This window comes from Limanda limanda, chromosome 20, assembly GCF_963576545.1.
Source record: "Limanda limanda chromosome 20, fLimLim1.1, whole genome shotgun sequence".
Classification (NCBI taxonomy): domain Eukaryota; kingdom Metazoa; phylum Chordata; class Actinopteri; order Pleuronectiformes; family Pleuronectidae; genus Limanda; species Limanda limanda.
Window position 1 is genome coordinate 3,224,360 of NC_083655.1, and position 18,781 is coordinate 3,243,140.

An 18,781-nucleotide genomic window follows, 5' to 3' on the forward strand; every position below is an offset into this window, starting at 1 on the left:
CCACACTGATACAGGTCAGTTCCTGAGTGTTAGTGTGGAGAATTCGATTTGGGACGTGAGCCCTCTGGTCCCATTTCAAAAAGCCTCACGCACATGCAAATTAATAAACCAATGCAGAGACACCAGCTCCTATAGACAGACCCTCAGACACCCAGTCAATTGGACAGTGGACCATGAGGACACCCTGGAGACAACTCAGGAAACCAGGGTTGCTTTTTTTGTTTAATTTGTTCAGTTGTGATGAACTTAAACTTAACATTGTGTCCAATTTATTCTTTTCTACCTCACCTTTCCACATAGGGCTGATTTTCCTAAAATTTGCCAGAAAGACTCCCGACACTCAACTTATATTCCTGTGACTCAGGTTGTGTTATAGCTCAGCTTCATCCTCTGCTCGGTGAATCATGAACTTCCCACCTCTGTAATCTTTACTGCACGCAGCGCTGCAGATCCACTCTCGGGGGAAGAAGACAAAGAACCATTGTTTGTTTTTTTCACATATCCACTCATATGGATTTCAGGACTTTATTGAGCAATAAAAAATATACACCGAGGAAAATACCATTTTCCTTTTTCCCCATATTGTTGTTCTTCCATCTTCAAAATCGGATCCAACGCTTCCAGGTGAACGACGCGACGAAAAGGAAAAACCGAGCAGAGTCCGCGGCTCGACGACAGAAATCCACCAGAGCAGTCCGAGAGCATCTCGTGTTTGTTTGTATTGTTCACTCACAACTTTGCAAAAACAGATTTCAAACAGCTGTGGTTTGAACGGGAGTGACATCGCACACTAGGTGGTGGCGTCGGACTCTGCCTCTGCGTAGAGTTCTGCCAGTTTGTGGAACTGCGGCCCCCAGTCGTCCAGGTACTTATAATCCTGCTCCGATTGCGTCCCGGCCGAGTCCAAAGGACTGACGGTGCCCGCGGGCGACCCCTGACCCTCGTAGGCGTAGGTCTGCAGCGAGTCGTAGGGCGGCACGCTGGTGTCCATGTCGGCCTCCACCAACTTCTGCTTGATGAATTTGTGCACGTCCACCTCGTCCACCTCGGCCGACGGGCTCCGGCGGCTGCGCGGCGGGACGCAGTGTTTCCGCGCCTCCGGGCGAATGTCCCGCCGGAACTTGAGCTCCTCGGCGGCGGCCGGGTTGCGGAGGGCGATGATGTCGAAGGCCTCGGTGTCCTCCTCGCCGCCGCCCTCGTCGTCGTAGGTCACCACGTTTTCTCGGATGTCCTCCTCGGAGATGACGAGTGGTTCCTTCTTGCTCCGCCTCAGCGTGATGAAGACGACCACGATGGCTGCGAGACAGAGGGACACGCGTTATTTTGCAGAACTCAAAAAGAACAATCATCATTTGTTTCCAAACATAATTCTGGAAAACAGGATAAAGTGAGAATCAGACTTTTCAATGATTAAATCAACAAACCGCTTAGCACGACAACGACACATAATGGGAACAACCGAATGTTGTTATTGCGCTCAGCCATTTCTTTTATGTTAATTCCAATGTGTGTGTGTGTGTGTGTGTGTGTGTGATGTTGTTGTTAATTCATTGCTCATGACAGACAAACATGTAGTGGTTCGTAAACAGCAAACCAAATGAACACGAGCCTGTTTTATGTGCGCATCTATCCAATCTCCCATCAGGACACTAAACCCGGCCGGGCGTCGCCGAGCTGTAAATCAACTCCCACATTAGCCGACATTAGCATCGCGGCTGTGATGGCACTTTGAATGCGAGCTCTCAAGATGACGACAATGTGAACATCATCATCATCATCATCATCATCCAACAAGGAGCCGATCCCGCCGCGCACCCGCCGTGGAGTCGGGGGGGGAAATCGTGCGGAGGTGCCTCTCGTGTAATCGCCTCATCGCTGCTTGTGCCAGTCGAGCCACATCAAAGGAAATACGGCAAAAACTCTGCCGATAAGTAGCTCACGTTCTGTAATAACTTTTCCGACTGTTAATGAAATCATGGAGCCAAGTAATATTTGATGAGATACGCCGGCTTGGAACTTGTTCCAGCAGCTAATGAGAGTTATGCGACTTTGGGTTAATGATGACCCCTCTGCAAGTTGTTAACACCAACATCCATTTAATAAAAAAAAGGCTGTCAGCATGGGATGCACATTTTTTTACAGCAGTGTAATATCCAAAAGGAGTTCATTACGCTCCATCAGCAGAGAGGAGCCACACAGATCAGTGTTCCTGCAGAGAGGAGTGAGCTTCATAATGAAGTCGTGTTAGAAGCAGGATACAGGATTCACAGGAAGGAGAAACTCGTCCTGTTTAAGGTGGTATTAATGTTCTGGGCATCCTGGCATCTTACATGGATCTGCTCCATACCACCTTAATCCCAACACACGACATGTGTAACATCCTCCTCTCAGAAGGAGTCACCTCATAACACATGGGAGGTGAGAAGCTGTCAGACAGACAGGGAGGTGGTGGAGGTGGTGGAGGTGGTGGAGGTGGTGGAGGTGGTGGAGGTGGTGGATTGAGAGGAGGTGGAGGTTTCAGTTTACATGACTCCCAGGATGCGATGATGCATCGGGCTGATCTACTGTACTTACACAAGCGATCCATTTTTATATACATGCTGTGGTGACTCTGGCAGCTGCAAACAGACTCCACTACACTTTGGAAGATTTAAATTTAGACGGAAGGTGCAGGAGCTGGAGCACCAGAGACTCCACTGAGGATACACTCGGCCTGGAGAGAGAGGGATGCTGTTCAGAAATGTGGCGGCACGGAATAACATGGTCACAACCGAGAAGCCAAATTCACTCCAGTGTTTTAATGGATGTAATCAAGGATTCAGATTTGCCTGCTAGGGACAGACATGAAAAGGGAACAAACTGCTTGCCTGTGTTTGAACGCAGCCTGTTAACTGAGCAGTGACACCCACCGAGTGTCAATTCAGACTCTGGCAGAAAACACAGGATTACCGACAAAAGAGCCGATCCTGTGGGACCCTTAAGAGTCGGCGTCCGTGGAGCGGCTTTACAATTTGCCTGACTGATAATCCAGCCTTGGGCATAAGGAAGATATTGACACGTATGAGCCAGCAGTTGTGCTCGGAACCCAAGTATTCCCATAACAGCACTAAGAGGAGTTCACAGCTCCGCCAAGACCCAACAGTCTCCTTACATTTAATCACGCTGAACCGAGTTGTTCACAATCATTGATATCAGCCTCTGAATGTGCTGTTCTTTTCCATCTAGATTCAAGAACTATTCCTGGGAAATAGGTGAAAACATCCTTGTCGGAGGTAATAAAGTAATTTTGGGTAAAACGTTGTCTGGATTGATGCAGAGGTCTTTTTGTAACGTTTATTGAATATCAAAAGATATTAGACACCAAAAACGTTGTTGATATAAGAACATGATAAACCCTACGGAGATGATATAGAAATAAAACAAAAAGACATAGAGTCTGTGGAATTTGGAGGAATTAGAGTTGACTATTATAAACTGAAAACTTGTTTTTGCACCCGTTTCGTTCATTATATATATTCCTGTGGTGGGAGTTCATCCGTCTCTCCAGCACTGCAGGATTCTATAGGTCCAGTATATAAGAGGCTGAGTGCTTCCTGATATTGACCATAAATCTGTCAAGGTTTTAAAAAGGTTTGTTTTACTGTTATTCAGGATTCCTCACTGTCTCTGCTTGTGCAAGCGAAAATCCCTCTTTCCTGTTCAATATAGAACTTTACACTCATCTACTGCAGCGTAGCTACACTCTCTGTCTCTTATTGATGATGTTCAGGTAATTTCCACGACAATCTACATATATTTCATTGTTCGGTGCATTTCCACGCTCATGTTTTTAATGAAATGTCCACAGAATCTACCTGCATGTGATTAATATGGTGAGAGAGGGTGAGAGAAGCTATTTGTTTGAGAAATGTTTAAAGCAACACATCACACAAGGCAGAGATTAAATTTGCATATTTAGGATTGGGATAATGCACCATTTATTACTTTGTTATTTAACTGTTCCTCAGCTTGTGATCTACTTCCACAGTGTAATGCACTCTCTCTCCATTAACGCTCCCTCAATGGTGCATTCAGGTCGTTTCATTTGCCAGGACAAGGCCGGCTGGGATCTAACGGCTGCACTTCACCACTTCTGGCTCCAAATATCTATTCGCTGCAGGGACCATTGCAGGAGAATCTTATTTATGCTGCATTCATAACGTGGTTATTGAATACTACACTGGGAGAGTGTCTGGAATTTGAAAATAATGCGTCTGGTCCAAAACTCTGGTCCCAAACTTATAATTCAAGAGAAACATTGACTGATACGAATTAGTTGAGTCCAGAAATACATTTTTATGCTTTTTTCCAAATTCTTCATTTAACCCAATTGGTCCCTTGAACTCATAAGTAAAATCCAATGAAAAGTATTGATATCTCATGTTATTTAAGCAAAGTTAAAGGCCGACGTTATCAACTAAGTCACTGAGAGTTTGAATTCCTCTCGGTTCTGCTGCCGGCTTAATGAGGACGGCTTATTAGAGGGCAGAGATAAAATACCAACATTAATTGGGCGCATGGAAAAAACAATCAGACTCAAACAAATCACAGTGACAAGTGAAACGAGCAGGGATTGAACGTGTGAGTGATGTCGATGCTGATGTGCTGACTCGGCTGCTTTTCTGTCATTTACATTCAGGTCAATTTGGGGCTGAGTTTGCCAGAAAATCCAAATAACTGAGTACTTTATTTACTACCCATGATTGTCTTATAATTGTGTTTGGTGTATTTCGTTAATTTAAAAAAGCCTCAATGTCTTTGTAGCACAATATACAGAAAGCATTCTGCCTACAGTAAAGTGTAAAGTGAGATAATCTTCCATATTTACATCATTAAAGACCAAACTTAACATTTTCTAAATACTACAAATGTATGCCTAGGGTTGCAAAGGGGCGGAAAGTTTCCGGAAACTTTCCATGGGAAGTTTAGCTCGGGAATTTTGGGAATTTTGAAAAAAAAAAAAAACTACGCAAATTAAACGCTGAGCAATAAAAACATCATTAAAAACTCTATTTTAAAGATGTATGGAACGTTGAGTTTCAACCCTCCACTGGTCATTCTTCCATCACATGCACAGATAACTCCCAGCATCCTTCACTCTACAGCAGGGCTACTGAGGCCTGCTGTAGAGTGAAGGACTAGTCAGGTAAGTTTCCATGATATTACTGGGAAAATATATTAGCATGCTGATTGAGGATTGTTCATCTGTTCATCTAGACTATTTCCATTCATTTATCCATCAATTGTAAAATATGTTAACAGTTGATTCCAATTGGTTGGCTAACAATATGTTTGGCATTGCATTAGTGTTTTTTTACAAACTTTTTTCTCATCTTATTCTACAGAACAATGCCACGTGCACTCTCTCATGTGTGGAGACATTTCACCCCATCCAATGTAGAAGGAAAGGCTGTGTACATTTGCAAATACTGTGCAAAGACCTATGTTAAGAATGACACAACGATGCAGAAGCATATAGTCAAGTGCCCAAAGTTTCCTCAGGGCTCAAATCAGCCTATGACAAAACAAAATGTTTATATTTATGTCAGTATATGACAAGGTAAATACAGTTAGTATAAATTACCCACAACATTTCCAGTTTATTCCCGTTAATTCCCGTATATTCCCGTTAATTCCCATGGAAAGTTTCCAACTTTGAATATTCCCGGAATTTTGCAACCCTATGTATGCCCAATATCTATGACCACACTATTCACCCCTGACATTAACATGTGATGCCAGTGACTTAAACAACCTCAGTGAATAACTAGTTGTTGCAGTAACTCAATCTCTCTAATTTACCAGTTAATAAAAACCCTGTTGTAATAAACCAGTGCATTAGATGTCACTGTACAGGTAATGTATCCAGGATCAGATCCCATGTGGAACCCTGACGTTCAACACTGAACCTGGTGGAGCAGAGATGAAACCCCCGGGGGGAGAGGGAGGTATGTAGCTTCGGTCCCCAGAGGGTTTTAAACAGAGACTTTCACAGTTACTCCTCATGCATCTGAAACCTCCAGGACACCCAGGTCCTCACTGTACATACATCTGCACCACGGAGGGTGAACTAGGAAAAACGATGCAGGAAAAGCCAAATAAATGGCTGCTACATGAGCTGGAGTCTGATTTATTCCGACTGCGACAAATCTCACGTCTCCCGAGGTGTTGTGTTACCAAACCTCCGCTGTGTGCAACTGGAAAGTGTGAACCCAGAATGCAACACAGGTCAAACCCTGACAGCATATATATTTAGGTGTGATCGACTCCAGTCTCTCTTCCTGTTTCTCTTCCTCTCGAACTATTTGCAGCGTGCTGATGATTAGTGATTCAGCGTGTGAGTCTCTCACTCCAGCGTCTGCTCCAAACAGCGGCGATGGCCTTTTGTTCGACTCAGCCAGAGGCTTTGGCGTGGAGGAGGCATTCGGCAGCATGAATATTCATAACCTTCACGCACTAATATCCACAGACAATCGCTAAAGAGAGGGAGGGACGGTGCAGACGAGTTATTGGACGGTTTGCATCCAGTCCTGTTTTGCTGAGGTTCGGTTTGACACAATTTAGACATTTTCTAATTCATTATTTTCCAAATTCAAGCTTGGTGAGTGTGTTTATAATAATTTGCCGTCACCTCAAAGACTGGCTGCCATGGTAACCAGGCCCTCACACCCGGTGACACGCCTGGCGGGCGCTGTGGCAGCGGCCTGGCACCACGGAGGTAACCGTGTCTATTCCCCCGTGTTTCTGAGGCTGTTTTGTATTCAAGGTGCACGACGCGTCCGTCACACATGAAATCAACAAGTGTGGTATCTGTGTTGGTCTGTCACCACACTCCTCCACGCCTGTCCTCCGCTCTCCGAGTCACAACATGCGATGTCAAACACTCGCCACGCAGCGGGATGGGGGGGGGGAAGGGGAGGAGGAGTCAGCTGCATCGCAACAGAGCGGATTGGAATTGAATTTCAAATCGTTCGACACACGTGATCCGAGGTCTGATCTGGTTTTGTGATTGGAGCAGCCTGTCGGAACATGAGCCTCTCTCTCCTCTCGATGTGGAGTTTCTCTGAGTTCTCTCTCAGTTGTGTTCGCCTCCTTTCCTCAAACCGCACCGACCCTGTAGTCGCTTCTTTGCCGTCTTTGACCTCGCTGCCTTCTTCCTCACCTCACCTCTCCTCCTCCAGCCTCCCTCCTTCGTTCCCTCTTCTCTTCCGCCCTTCAGGTTTCTCTTCTCTCCTCGCCCTCGCCAACATCCTCTTACCTCATTCCAAATTCTACCTGTGTCCTTGCGAGTCTATTCATCCCTCTCTCTCTCCTCCTCCCCTGCCCTTGTCAGACCCTTTTCAAACCCTTCCCTTTCTCCTCTCTGGTCCATCTCCTCCGTCCGAGCCCTCGGGATATTTGGCCCCGGGCGGCTCCCAGCTCCCTCACCCCCCCGCCCCCCCGCTGCAGTCCCCAACACACTCACCCAGCAGGATGATGATGCACAGCAGGATGGCGATCAGAGCGCCGGTGCTGAGTCCGGCGGAGGAGAGGAACGCCTCGCCCTGGCACATCCGGATCCGGCCGTGGCGCTGGCACGGGCACACCCGCAGGGTCAAGGTGCTGGTGCCGCTCAGCGACGGCTCCCCCCCGTCCCACACCACGATGGGCAGCTGGTACAGCTCCTGGGTCAGGTGGTTGAAACGCCTCCGCCGCGCTATGATGCTGGCTGTGCTGTCTGCAATGGAAACAAAGAGCCAAGGGAAATTAGACCCTTCAGCTAAAAAACACTAATTGATGGTTTCCTGTTGAACGGCAAAAGCATCACTCTCCCACTGAAGCCTGCAATTACATATTTATACCCACAGCCATTTAGATTAAAGGTAGGAATTGTCACACAAACAAGGATTCACAACAGTCTCCATTGTGAGCCGGTGTTTTATTTATTTTTCTGTGTTTCTCTGCCGCTGGATTTCTTTGTGCCAGGGCTAATTAATTTCAAAAGGTGTGCGTTTACTATTTCAAAGGCGCCACAAAAGAGCAGCTCACCTTGGCCTCTGCAGAAACACCTCTCGTAATGGAACATGTCACAAAGATAAACCAAAATAAAAAGGCTGACTTCACGGAGAAGAAAAGGCGAATAAAAGGCAGAGAGCTGGAGAGTCAGCAGAGAAGAGGAGGAGGATAAACAAACCGATCTGACACGTGTATATACTTGTAAAATACGGCTTCGGAATAAGCCCATTGTGCAAATTGTGATGTCTCTGCTTTCTTTGATGCTTCATGTGAGACTGAAGCTCTGAGCAGACTGGCTATGCACAACCACACATTGACGTCCTTATCTGGCTTTAACTTGTCTCTTATGCAGCTGTATACATATCATATTCTCTTCATGGATTAAAAACACAAACAAACCACAGACTTAATATGTTCTCATTTTAAATTTTGTACATTTTGAGTAGAAAAATCACAACCTAAACTACGTGCCTCTGTGATTCAAATACCTGAACGACTAATTTGGTTTCCTCAGTAGAAACCTGCAGATGACAGACTGCATGCTGACAAATTTATAAACAGGATATTTTAAGTTTCCCCCACAAAAACTGCTGAATCGTGCACAGGGCGACCATTTTCCCTTCCACCCGGCAGGAGAAAAGGAAAAAAAAAAGAAACCACCTCCGCCGCCGCCGCTGCTGTGCTTTCAAGCCGCAGCTCGGAGACCTCGGCTCCCACTCCAATCTCCCGCTCCATCTCGGAATAATTATAATGATCGACAGTTGGAATGACAACATGTACTTCAAGCTTTATTAAGTCAGACTCGCGGCATCACCGTATCAGCAAGCAGATGGGTGGGTGGGGGAGGAGGGGAGTGGGGAGTGGGGAGTGGAGAGTGAAAGATGCAAATAACAAGGAAGAGATGGGGAGTGGAGAGGGGGAGGAGGGGGGAGTGGAGGCTGCGTTTGTGCCAAAAAAAGAGAGAGAGAGAGAGAGAGAGAGAAGAAGAGATGGAAGCTGAGGAGGAGGGAGAGAAACAGCCAGTGTGTACGTGTGTTCTTCATGGATCCTTGTACCGACCACGATGAGGAAGAGGAACAATCCGTGATGTCGAGCTAATTCCACATTAAACCGCCTCTCGTCGCAGGTGGGGGGGGGGGTGAAGAGCCGCGGCGGCGAGGAGTCGGGGGGGCCGTCGGCAGCCACGTGGCGTTTCCACGCACGAGCAGAGACGGCACGAGGGAGCGCCGCCACAGTTTAACCGTGTTGTGACAGCTCGCCGTGGAATGTGCAGGTGACCACCCCCCCCCCCCAGGAAGGAAAAATATGCTTTTAAGAGCATTTCACGCTTTTCACAATTTTCCTCCTTTCTCGTTTCTTTTCATGCCGTTGACTGGTTTTCTATCACATAATAAAATGCACATTTTATAATGTATTAATATGCATGTGTGTTCTGTTCTAAACAACCTTGCAGAAGTCCCTGAGCTCCGGGTTCATCAGGCCGGAGCACCAACCACTAACTGGCCTCACGTGTTCCATAAGCATTAGCATCAGTATCACTTACACAACTTGTGTATAATTTATGCTTCTCCCTGTTTCTCCCTCTCCAGTTAGAGGCAGGTTTGCTTCCACAGCGTCAGATTAAACTTTACAGGCAGAGATGTGTGGGACTGAGGGTGGAACCAGTTGACCTTTCACACCCGATTCCCACGGATCTAAAGGGTCATATTCAACTCTCCACTGGGTTTTTAAAGGTTAAATGATGACGAGTTAACCTAACGCTGAGGGCATTTAAACAGCTCCTCCCTGGTTTACAATAGTAATAATAAAAGCTATTTTCCATATGATGAATGCAAATATCTCATGTGTCAACGAGCATCACGAAAACCCTGAAATAGATCAACAGTACACACACATCCCTGCAGACTTCACACTTGCCTACACATGCACCTGTGAACCCGGGTGCGTGTGTGTAGGTGCCGCTGATGGGAGTCAGCACGAACTCTCTCTCTCTCTCTCTCTCTCTGGATCACTCTCGAAGCTGTGTGCTCCACACTGCTCTGTACACTGGGTCACACTTAGAGGAGATCACGAGTGTTGGGTATTTAAATCTACATCTATATCTCTATATTTGGAAAAAGGTTCATTATGATTGTATTGAGTCAGTGAACCCACAGTCACTCGTGAATACAGATCAGGGATCAGGAGTATTGGCTTGGAAGTGGATGGGTTCATTCAAATAGACAAAATGTCCGTCCAATGTCAATACTGGTTATCCTGTTGAGGGTCACAGGGGGAGCCAATCAGAGAGGACAGTGGGCGAGGGGCGGGGCTTCCTCCTCGACAGATCGCCACTCCATCACAGAGATGCACAAATTGAACATTCATCTGTAAAGATATATATTTAGATGTATATATTTTATTTTCTATTTTAAATTTTGATATTCTATTTCATTGTCATTCTATTTTATTCTTTTTTATTCTATTTTATACTATTTCTATTTTTATTTTATTTTTTTGGGTTGAAATTACTTGAGCATTGCTTAAAGAGAGTGTGTGACCCAAGCATTTCATAGACAGTGACTACTTCATGTTATCTCTGTTCATTTGACAATAAAAATCTTGAATCTTGAATCTCTTGAATCTTGAGATCGACCAACATACAGAGACAAACAACCATTCACTCCTTAAGAGTCTCCAATCAACATGAACCCAACCTGCACATCATGAGAAACCCACAGAAACACGTGGAGAACATCCATCTCCACTCAGAAGGAACCTGGACTTAGCAACTGTATGTAAATGGTGAATATAAATAAGTATAAGACCATGTAACTAGCCCTCTTCACATCCTGAAATGAAATACATTAGCAGGCTAATGTCAGATAAATGACGTCACTTGAACTGAGCTGAACAATGGCCACCCCCCCCCCCCATTAGCATCTGCACCAGCAATTAACTCTCAACGTTCTGCCAAAACCTTCTGGCTGAAAACGGCCTTTTTTGGAAATGCTGTGACACTTGAGGATGAAACCTGTGTTTAGTCCATTAAAGCTAAATTAGGCTTCAATCATTTAGTTTGCGTGAACCTTCAGCACCAGGAGGAGCAGAGAAGCAGGAGCAGATCTCCTCAAACCTCCCGGCGTTAATAAAAAGCAGCTTTGACTATCGATCAGTGGCTCAGCTTTGTGCAAATACTAATATCATTTTGTGCAGGAATAATAAGCATCTTGTGCAGAATAACAATCAGGAGACAAACATAACGATCTCCTTTAAAAGAAGCCCCTCAGATTCAATAGGGATTAGTCTGACTCAGTCTCAGGCTTAGCTTAGCAAAACAAGCCCGGCGGTGACAGCAGATAGAGGAGGGGCTGATCGTTACAAAGGAAGAGAAGAGCTGTCACCATTTTGTGTTCATTAGGCTGTGTTTTGTGTACTTGATGTACTTGTATGTTCCTTTGTTGTGCAGGAACAAATTGTGCGTGCAGCCACTTCCGAGCTATTAAACAATGTTCGTGCAAAAGCAATATTTTCCTATTTCTTGAATCAGAATGACCTGGTAAACACCTGAGCTTTGCTTGGATAACAGGAAAAAATCTAATCAAACATCTCAGAGTGCGATTGTGATAAATTCCAGCTCTGTGTTGTTTGAACAAAGCGAGTGTGGACAGATCCTCTTCACGCAGAATCCTGCTGTTTCAGCAGATTACAGGCTTTCTGGAAACTCGCTGCATCACACCCGGTGCAAGTGAAGTGTGAATGACACACACGCTAATTAAATGTCCCACATCTCTATGACTTGACAGCTCCTGTTTCAACACAGCTGATTAACTGTAATATTATGAGGTCTCCTGGAAGAAGATGCCTTCAGAAAATCAATTGATCTATTTATGTATGTGGGTTATTTGGAGATCACAGCCTCGGTTTAATTGCCTTTTTAGAAACAAATGTCATCGCAATGTGACCGCTGACGAGATGAGAGCGGCGTTGTAAAGTGGGAGCAGTCAAGGTGATTGTATTTAAAGGCATTTAAGCAGAAGAGGTTTGTCACAAAGCTGCTAAACAGCTGCTTAGCAGAAGCATCTGCCTCGGTGTTCAGCTTTTCAGAAGCGTTGTTTTCTGCAGGAGTTTGACCTGCATTTAATACAGAACATCTTGTCCATGAGAATGTGGATATTGAGCAAAATGGATATTTTCCTATAAAACAGAGATTTCAACGAACGTTTTCCAGAGTGCAGATTTGTAAAAAGGCTAAATTTAACTCCACAGACGCCTTCACCACCCGATGAGACGTAGACAGCAGCTCTGTTCCTCTGTTGTATCTCATGGAGGTTTGATTTCTCTTTGTGTTCTCATCGGGTTGGAGATATTTTGTACAACGAAGGACAAATGTAGAGATATTTCTTTTGGAAAGGGACGGCTGTCGAAAGGAGACGAGTTTGATCTCTGCAAACCAATAGGTGAAATGGCCTTGACCTAATTCTAAGGTGGAATCTGTGTTTTTTACAGAGCTGGTACGTGTCTAACAATTGGAACGAGTTCACAGCTTCAAGGAATCTGATGTGGTTGCAGCCAGTGAGCAAAAAAAAGCTTCTGCTAACGGGTTCTTTTAAAAGTCACAGTTGCTAAATTGCCGTATCGTAGCCGAGCGTTCGAGCCACGGAAATAGATTTGAGTTCCATGAGGATCCACAGCGAGCGAACTCTAACTGAGCAGGAAAGGAGGTCACCGGAGAGTTAGTTCTGTGAGTGACTGAGAGGGATTTTCGTCAGCTGCACAACAACAGAGGGAAGCATTAGACGCTGGCACGGAGACGCTACCAACTGTTGGTCTGCTACAACAGCGACGAGAGAAGCTGCTTCCAGTGTGAAGAGCTTACTTTAATTATCAGACGCAGGATTCAACAGTATGGTGCATTGTGCCTCTCTCTCCCTCTCGCTCTATCCCTCTCTCTCTCTCACCCAGATATCATGAACACAGAGAATAACCTCTAATACACCGTGGCAGTCAAACGCTGTGAGACTCTTCTGACGTCTCAGCCTCACAGTGACTGGAGACGGGTGCAGCGGCTTTTCTTTACGAGAGGGAGTCGTGCAGACGAGACTGCAGGAGTTAAAAATACTACTGAGTTATTCGAGGTGGGCAAGTAACGGTAGAAGCAAATCAATTCATGCAAGAGTGCAGAGAAAAATGATAAATCCCCAAGCTGGACATTGAAACATGATTTGTAATTTGAGTTTTAGTCTGACAGTGGTTTACGTTCTTCCTTGATGAGCTTCTGACTGTGCATCTGTTTCTAAAGCTTGACATGAAATCCAAAGGACGTCTTCACAATTGAGTCTGGACAGAATCTGCAGAGCGATCAGGTGAAGGTTGAGCATGCAGGACATGAAGTAGAAATCCTGCTGCAGAAATCATTATTCTGTTAACATCAACATCAGTGATTATTGCTGAAAGCTCTCACATCAGCTCATCTGTTTCTAATCTTGAAATATTTGTTTTCTTTTTCAGTTTACGTGAATCCTCAGGATGATATTTGACTCTCAAACAGGCTCATTGTCCAGAGTTTTTAAAAGGAGACCAACGGGAAAAACTCTGAAAAATGTCTCCATTTGCATCTGGGCAATTTGTGCTCCGGAAAACTCCTCGAAATGTTGGTACATGTCTTAAAAAAAGTGTTTGTTCAATTCACGACCGCCTCCGGAGTCCAACAACTATCTTGAATGTGCCTTTTGGTGTTTAGCTGCTCCAGCGGAGCTGCTCTGTGGTCAGAGGCTTTCCCGGCAGCTGCCTCCCTTCTCCCCTGGTCAACTAACCATCCTCTAAATCACAGCATGCTCTTTTAACAGCTTCCCTGGTTAAAGGGAGGGATGCTGCACAAGGAAATACAAGAGTCCCTTTATGTTAGTGTTTTTTTGTTGTGGTTGTTGGAATCCCATTTGATTAAATCCCACTCCTGTGCTTCAGCTCCGGATGAACCAAAGGTTTTTCAGGGTGAAAAGAACAATCATTGTTGCATTGCTTCTTTTCTCCTTCTCCTCATCCCTAACTTATCCCACTCTGTGGCTCACATAATGAACTGATTCCCTTTGTCTCCTTCAGGTTCTCAGCAACAAACGATTCAAATATGACACATTTTTTATTTCTGTGTCGCGAAACATAATCGGGTCCGTCCCACACGGGATTATCTCACATATAGTTTGACAAACACAAGAGCCTGTGGGACGGTAAGCAGCAGGTGATAAAACCCAAACTGAAAGGTAATATTACTCAAACAGCTTTGAGAAGAACAAAAACAATATTCCTATCAATCCTTCAAGAAAGAAGGTTGGCTTCCTGAATGTTTTCGGGATATTTTGCGACAGATGGCTTCGCTGTGAGAAATCTCTTGACAAAAACACTTTGGAGAGAGTGGGAGATATTTTCAGATTTCTGGTTTTTTTTGGCGATTTGAAATGTAGTTTTTGAGGACAGAGGACAAGGAAGACCTCGAGTCTGCATGATGCGAGCAGACGTCTCCGGAGATGCTGGTCCTCAAATGGCAGATTATGGTGTATAGTATCATTTTATCGGTAAAATATCCAATTTCTTTGACATAAGGGTTAGATTTCATATATAATATACATCTGTTTAAGAGATATTTTACTCCCTAATATTGCATCAGCTCCTCAAAATCCATATTGGGGAGATTCTAGGAAACACAAGCAATTTTTTAATTTGTTGACTCCCTAATATCAGCATCAGGCACAAATCATCCATAATATCTAATATGTGGCCATAAAGGACATTATTATTTACACTATATTGTTCATATCTCATATTATTACACAACAGTAGCAAAGAATGGCTGCCTCACTGTGACCAGATTGTTGTTATTACCTTTATTAACTCCCCTTCAATGCCACACTGTGATTCCCTCACGTAGCATATGGTGAACCAGCACGAGAGGTTTGGCGAGTAGCGGTGCACCGCGGTGCGTTTCACACACAAACAACAGACTCACACCTGTAAACTGATGCAAAACGACCAATCCTCAGTTATATGGGATGAAAAAGGGACGTGATTTTTGGACCAGGTGTTTTCAACCAAGCTCTGAATCTTTTAAAAGGCTCCTGCAACAGACACTGAAGAATCCAACCAAGACAAATGTCTCACGATCAAATCTGAGAAAGTGAAGTCATTATGCCGTCGTCTCCTCCTCGGAAATACACACATCACACTTTCCATTTCACTTCCAACAGCTCTACTGGGTCAATATGTGTAAAACTGAGGCAAACTACTACGCAATAAATTATGTATAACAGATTTGCACTTTTAAAAAATGGTAATTTATTGTCCTTGAGGAGATACGTGCGGCGGCGATGCAGTCGATCCTTGTTTGATTCATCTCGGCGTTAAGAGCGGTGGGCGAGAGACGAGGGGCGTGTCCCCGGTGCCCGGGAAGGATTGTGGTGGAAAGCAACCGGTCCGAGGGCCAAACATACTTATCTCTAAATATCACTTTAAGGTTTCTCTCTCTCTCTCTCTCTCTCTCTCTCTCTCTCTCTCTCTCTCTCTCTCTCTCTCTCTCTCTCTCTCTCTCTCTCTCTCTCTCTCTCTCTCTCTCTCTCTCTCTCTCTCTCTCTCTCTCTCTCTCTCTCTCTCTCTCTCTCTCTCTCTCTCTCTCTCTCTCTCTCTCTCTCTATCTGTTTCCCTGCCGCTCTCTGGCTCAGAGATTCGTCTGGAGAGCCGTGAACTCCTCTCCTCAGCGGTGAGATATTCTGGCTGAGAGCTTTTCAAAATCACAACAACCTGCGATTGCAGACCAACCCCAGGCTCTGTATTCACCTGAAACGGAGAGGGTTGCCACGGTAACGCCCACTGTTGGACCCAGTGGGTTGGGTGGAAACTGGGTAATCCATTCGACAACAGAACGCTCAAACATCTACGACTCAACTGCTCCCAGTGAGATCTCTGCTTTTCCCATTAGAGGCGTATTATCGTCCCACCCCCGAGGTATCAGGAGATCACAGCAGCTTATTGGATCTCGGGGAGTGTGAGCGATGAGGACAGAGCGCTGCCTCATAAGAAATGCAAACAAACATATTGATCAGTGTAATTACCTTCGTTGTCCTTCAGGGTGAAGTTGGGATTCACCGGCAGCTGGCTGGGCAGAGCGAAGCTGAACCGCTGTCCGTTGGCAAAGTCGTCTTTATCCACCGCGGTGACCGTCTGGATCACCTGTCGTCCAGGGAGACAAGAGGACGGGTAAACAACACCTCCATCATTACACCCCCGTGTGATCCCCTCTAATTACAAGCAGGACAAGTTACACCAACTGGTCCTGTAACATATCTTCCTCCACCCGTCCCTGACAGACAGTGGCTGGTTGGGGCACTGGTCTTCCAGAGCATGTGGCATGTGGCTGGCATCTAACACGGCCCGGGGAGCTCTCAGGTCCACCTCGCTGACACTTACGTCAACTTGTTATCCTTAATTGGTAAAAGGTACAGTGAGCTCGGGGATGGAGCCGCCGGTGAGAGAAAAATGACCTAATATCCTCCGTCACCGTGGGAACGTCTTATCTTCCATGTGAGGTTCCAGGCATCGCTGTGCCGCTGGTGCACTCTCGAACAAACCTTTGTGTTTGACTGTGCAGTGAAACCAGGAGCTTTGTTTGTGCTCGGGTTCATTTATGTGGATGTTCCGGTTGATGGAGTTTTCCATCGATAAGGAAAAGAAAACACTAAGTTAATCTGTGGGAAGCAGCGTTATGGGACCTGAGAAACCATCACGTCCTTGTTGGTTTCTAAGTGGAAACTCATTCTCTATAATGTAATATTTGGTTTTGAACATTATGAGAGTGTTTCTGCTATTATCCAGGAAGTCATTGATCTTTTGGTGGTCTGTACACTTTCATGTTTAGAATGCTTATAGCTGAACTATAGGGTTTGCACCTAAATGCGGAACTATAACTGATAAATCACTGAGAATATTTAAATGTTGACGGAGTCTTTATATATTAGCTGGAGCAGCTCTTCAAGACATTAGCGCACTTGTTTAGGATTCCAGGAAACTCAGAGAGCAAATGTAGATCATCTCACGTGATGCTACAGAGGAGAAGTGAGGAAAGGAAAAAGTATTAACACAACCAGATTTCCTCTAATCCAAAAAACAGATCATTTAATTTTTTCAGTTCAAAATTAAAAGCACTAATCTTGATTGTGTGAATGTGTTTTAAAAGCATCATTTGAATGAATGTATAATATTCGACTGCTGTATTGTTGCTCTGTTCACCTGCGGTTTAAAAGACCTATGATTAAAACAGCGATTTAACTTTTAATGGGAAGTGTTGATTTGGATTGACACTTGGCAACTAATTAGAAAAATACCGAGCACAGTGGCACGAGCGTTGAGGTGCAAACAGATTTTAAAAGATTAATGAGCTGCTCCATTCTTTCTCTCACTGTCTCATTCAACACATTATCATTCTTCCCACTTAATCCCACTGGGCCACGGATCCGGAGGCTACACGGCAACCGTAACTCAAACAGAACGTAAACTTTAATTCAAACTTTTCTTCCACTGGCTTGAATCTATTAAAAATGTATTTAGCTGCGTCTCCCCAGTTTTTAACTCCCATCATCCTTTTCACTGAAACCCTCTTTCGGCCATTTCCAGCCGCTGATTGCTCTATATCTCCGAAACCCTTCTCAATTCAAATGAATCAAAGACTGCAGACAGCAAATTGGAATGAGCTTCGGTTCAGGATTGTCATGGTTTGCTGATGAGATACTCATTTTGAATGAGGGATGATTAAGCAGCTCACTGCGGCGTCGACACAGATCTCAGTGAGCAGCCCGGGCGTCTGAGGGAAATAACAGCTCCGAACAGAATGCATGTATTCACAGGGAGGGCTGAGCTCGCGACACTTTCCCTCTGAGGTGTGGAGAGATTTGAACGTGTGAGGTGAGAGGGGAAGACAAACACGGTGACACACACACACACACACACAGGTGTTACACATTGTTTCTCTCTCTCGGGCGAGTACTCGGCCCTCACCTGTCCCGGCCTCGAGCTCTCACACACGATGACCTCCTCGTCTGTGGCTATTTCTGGCGGGTTGTCGTTCACGTCCAGGACCTGAACGTTCACAGGGACCTGGCTGAGGAGGCTGGGGTTGTCTGGATGAGAGAGAGAGAGAGAGAGAGAGAGAGAGAGAGAGAGAGAGAGGTAGGGAGAGGGAGAGCATGTGACAGGGAAGATGAAAGTCAAATGTGAGCCGTAATAACAAAGTGGAGCATCAGCGCTGTAAATTGAAACTGGGACACACTGTGCTCCTCGGGTTGGACTGCTTATGTTCTTTGTCTCAGACTGCGTCACTTTAAAAACACTGAGGGACGCAGAAGCAGAAGTGTGTGTTAAAGCACATTTGATCATCTTTGTGCAGCGTTGTGTTGTCCCAGTTGGTGTGTGCAGCTCTAATGTAGTACATCGCCTAAGTCTTTTTCTGGTGGAGCAGTACAATAGAGTAATTTAACACTTGAACTCTGCTTCTGCTTTATGGAAATGGACGGAGCTCCTATGCAAGGTGGTGGGCTCTCACCCAGCAGGGTCCCTGGGTCCCCAGCAGAGGAGCAGGAGATTTACTGGGTGGCTTCCAGGTGTGAGTTTATATTCTGCAGTGTGCAGGGCGGCACTGAGAGATATAGCATGCTCACTCAGCAAGACCCTCCTCGAGCAGAACAGAGCCGTGCAGGTGCAGCCGTCTCTCTTTTAAATTAATGCT

General features: G+C 45.3%; 1 protein-coding gene across 2 annotated transcripts in view; it reads right to left on the reverse strand.

The window, feature by feature from the left end:
- Positions 1-790: 790 nt before the first annotated feature.
- LOC133026853 (cadherin-18) overlaps positions 791-18,781 on the reverse strand; it is a 55,166-nt gene continuing 37,175 nt past the window's right edge. For both annotated transcript variants that reach the window (XM_061093832.1, XM_061093833.1), the window contains 4 exons: positions 18,055-18,176; positions 16,116-16,233; positions 7,505-7,756; positions 791-1,296 (listed from right to left, as the gene is read on the reverse strand). In XM_061093832.1, coding sequence (XP_060949815.1) covers positions 791-1,296; positions 7,505-7,756; positions 16,116-16,233; positions 18,055-18,176 — 998 coding nt within the window. The remainder of the gene's footprint in view (positions 1,297-7,504; positions 7,757-16,115; positions 16,234-18,054; positions 18,177-18,781) is intronic.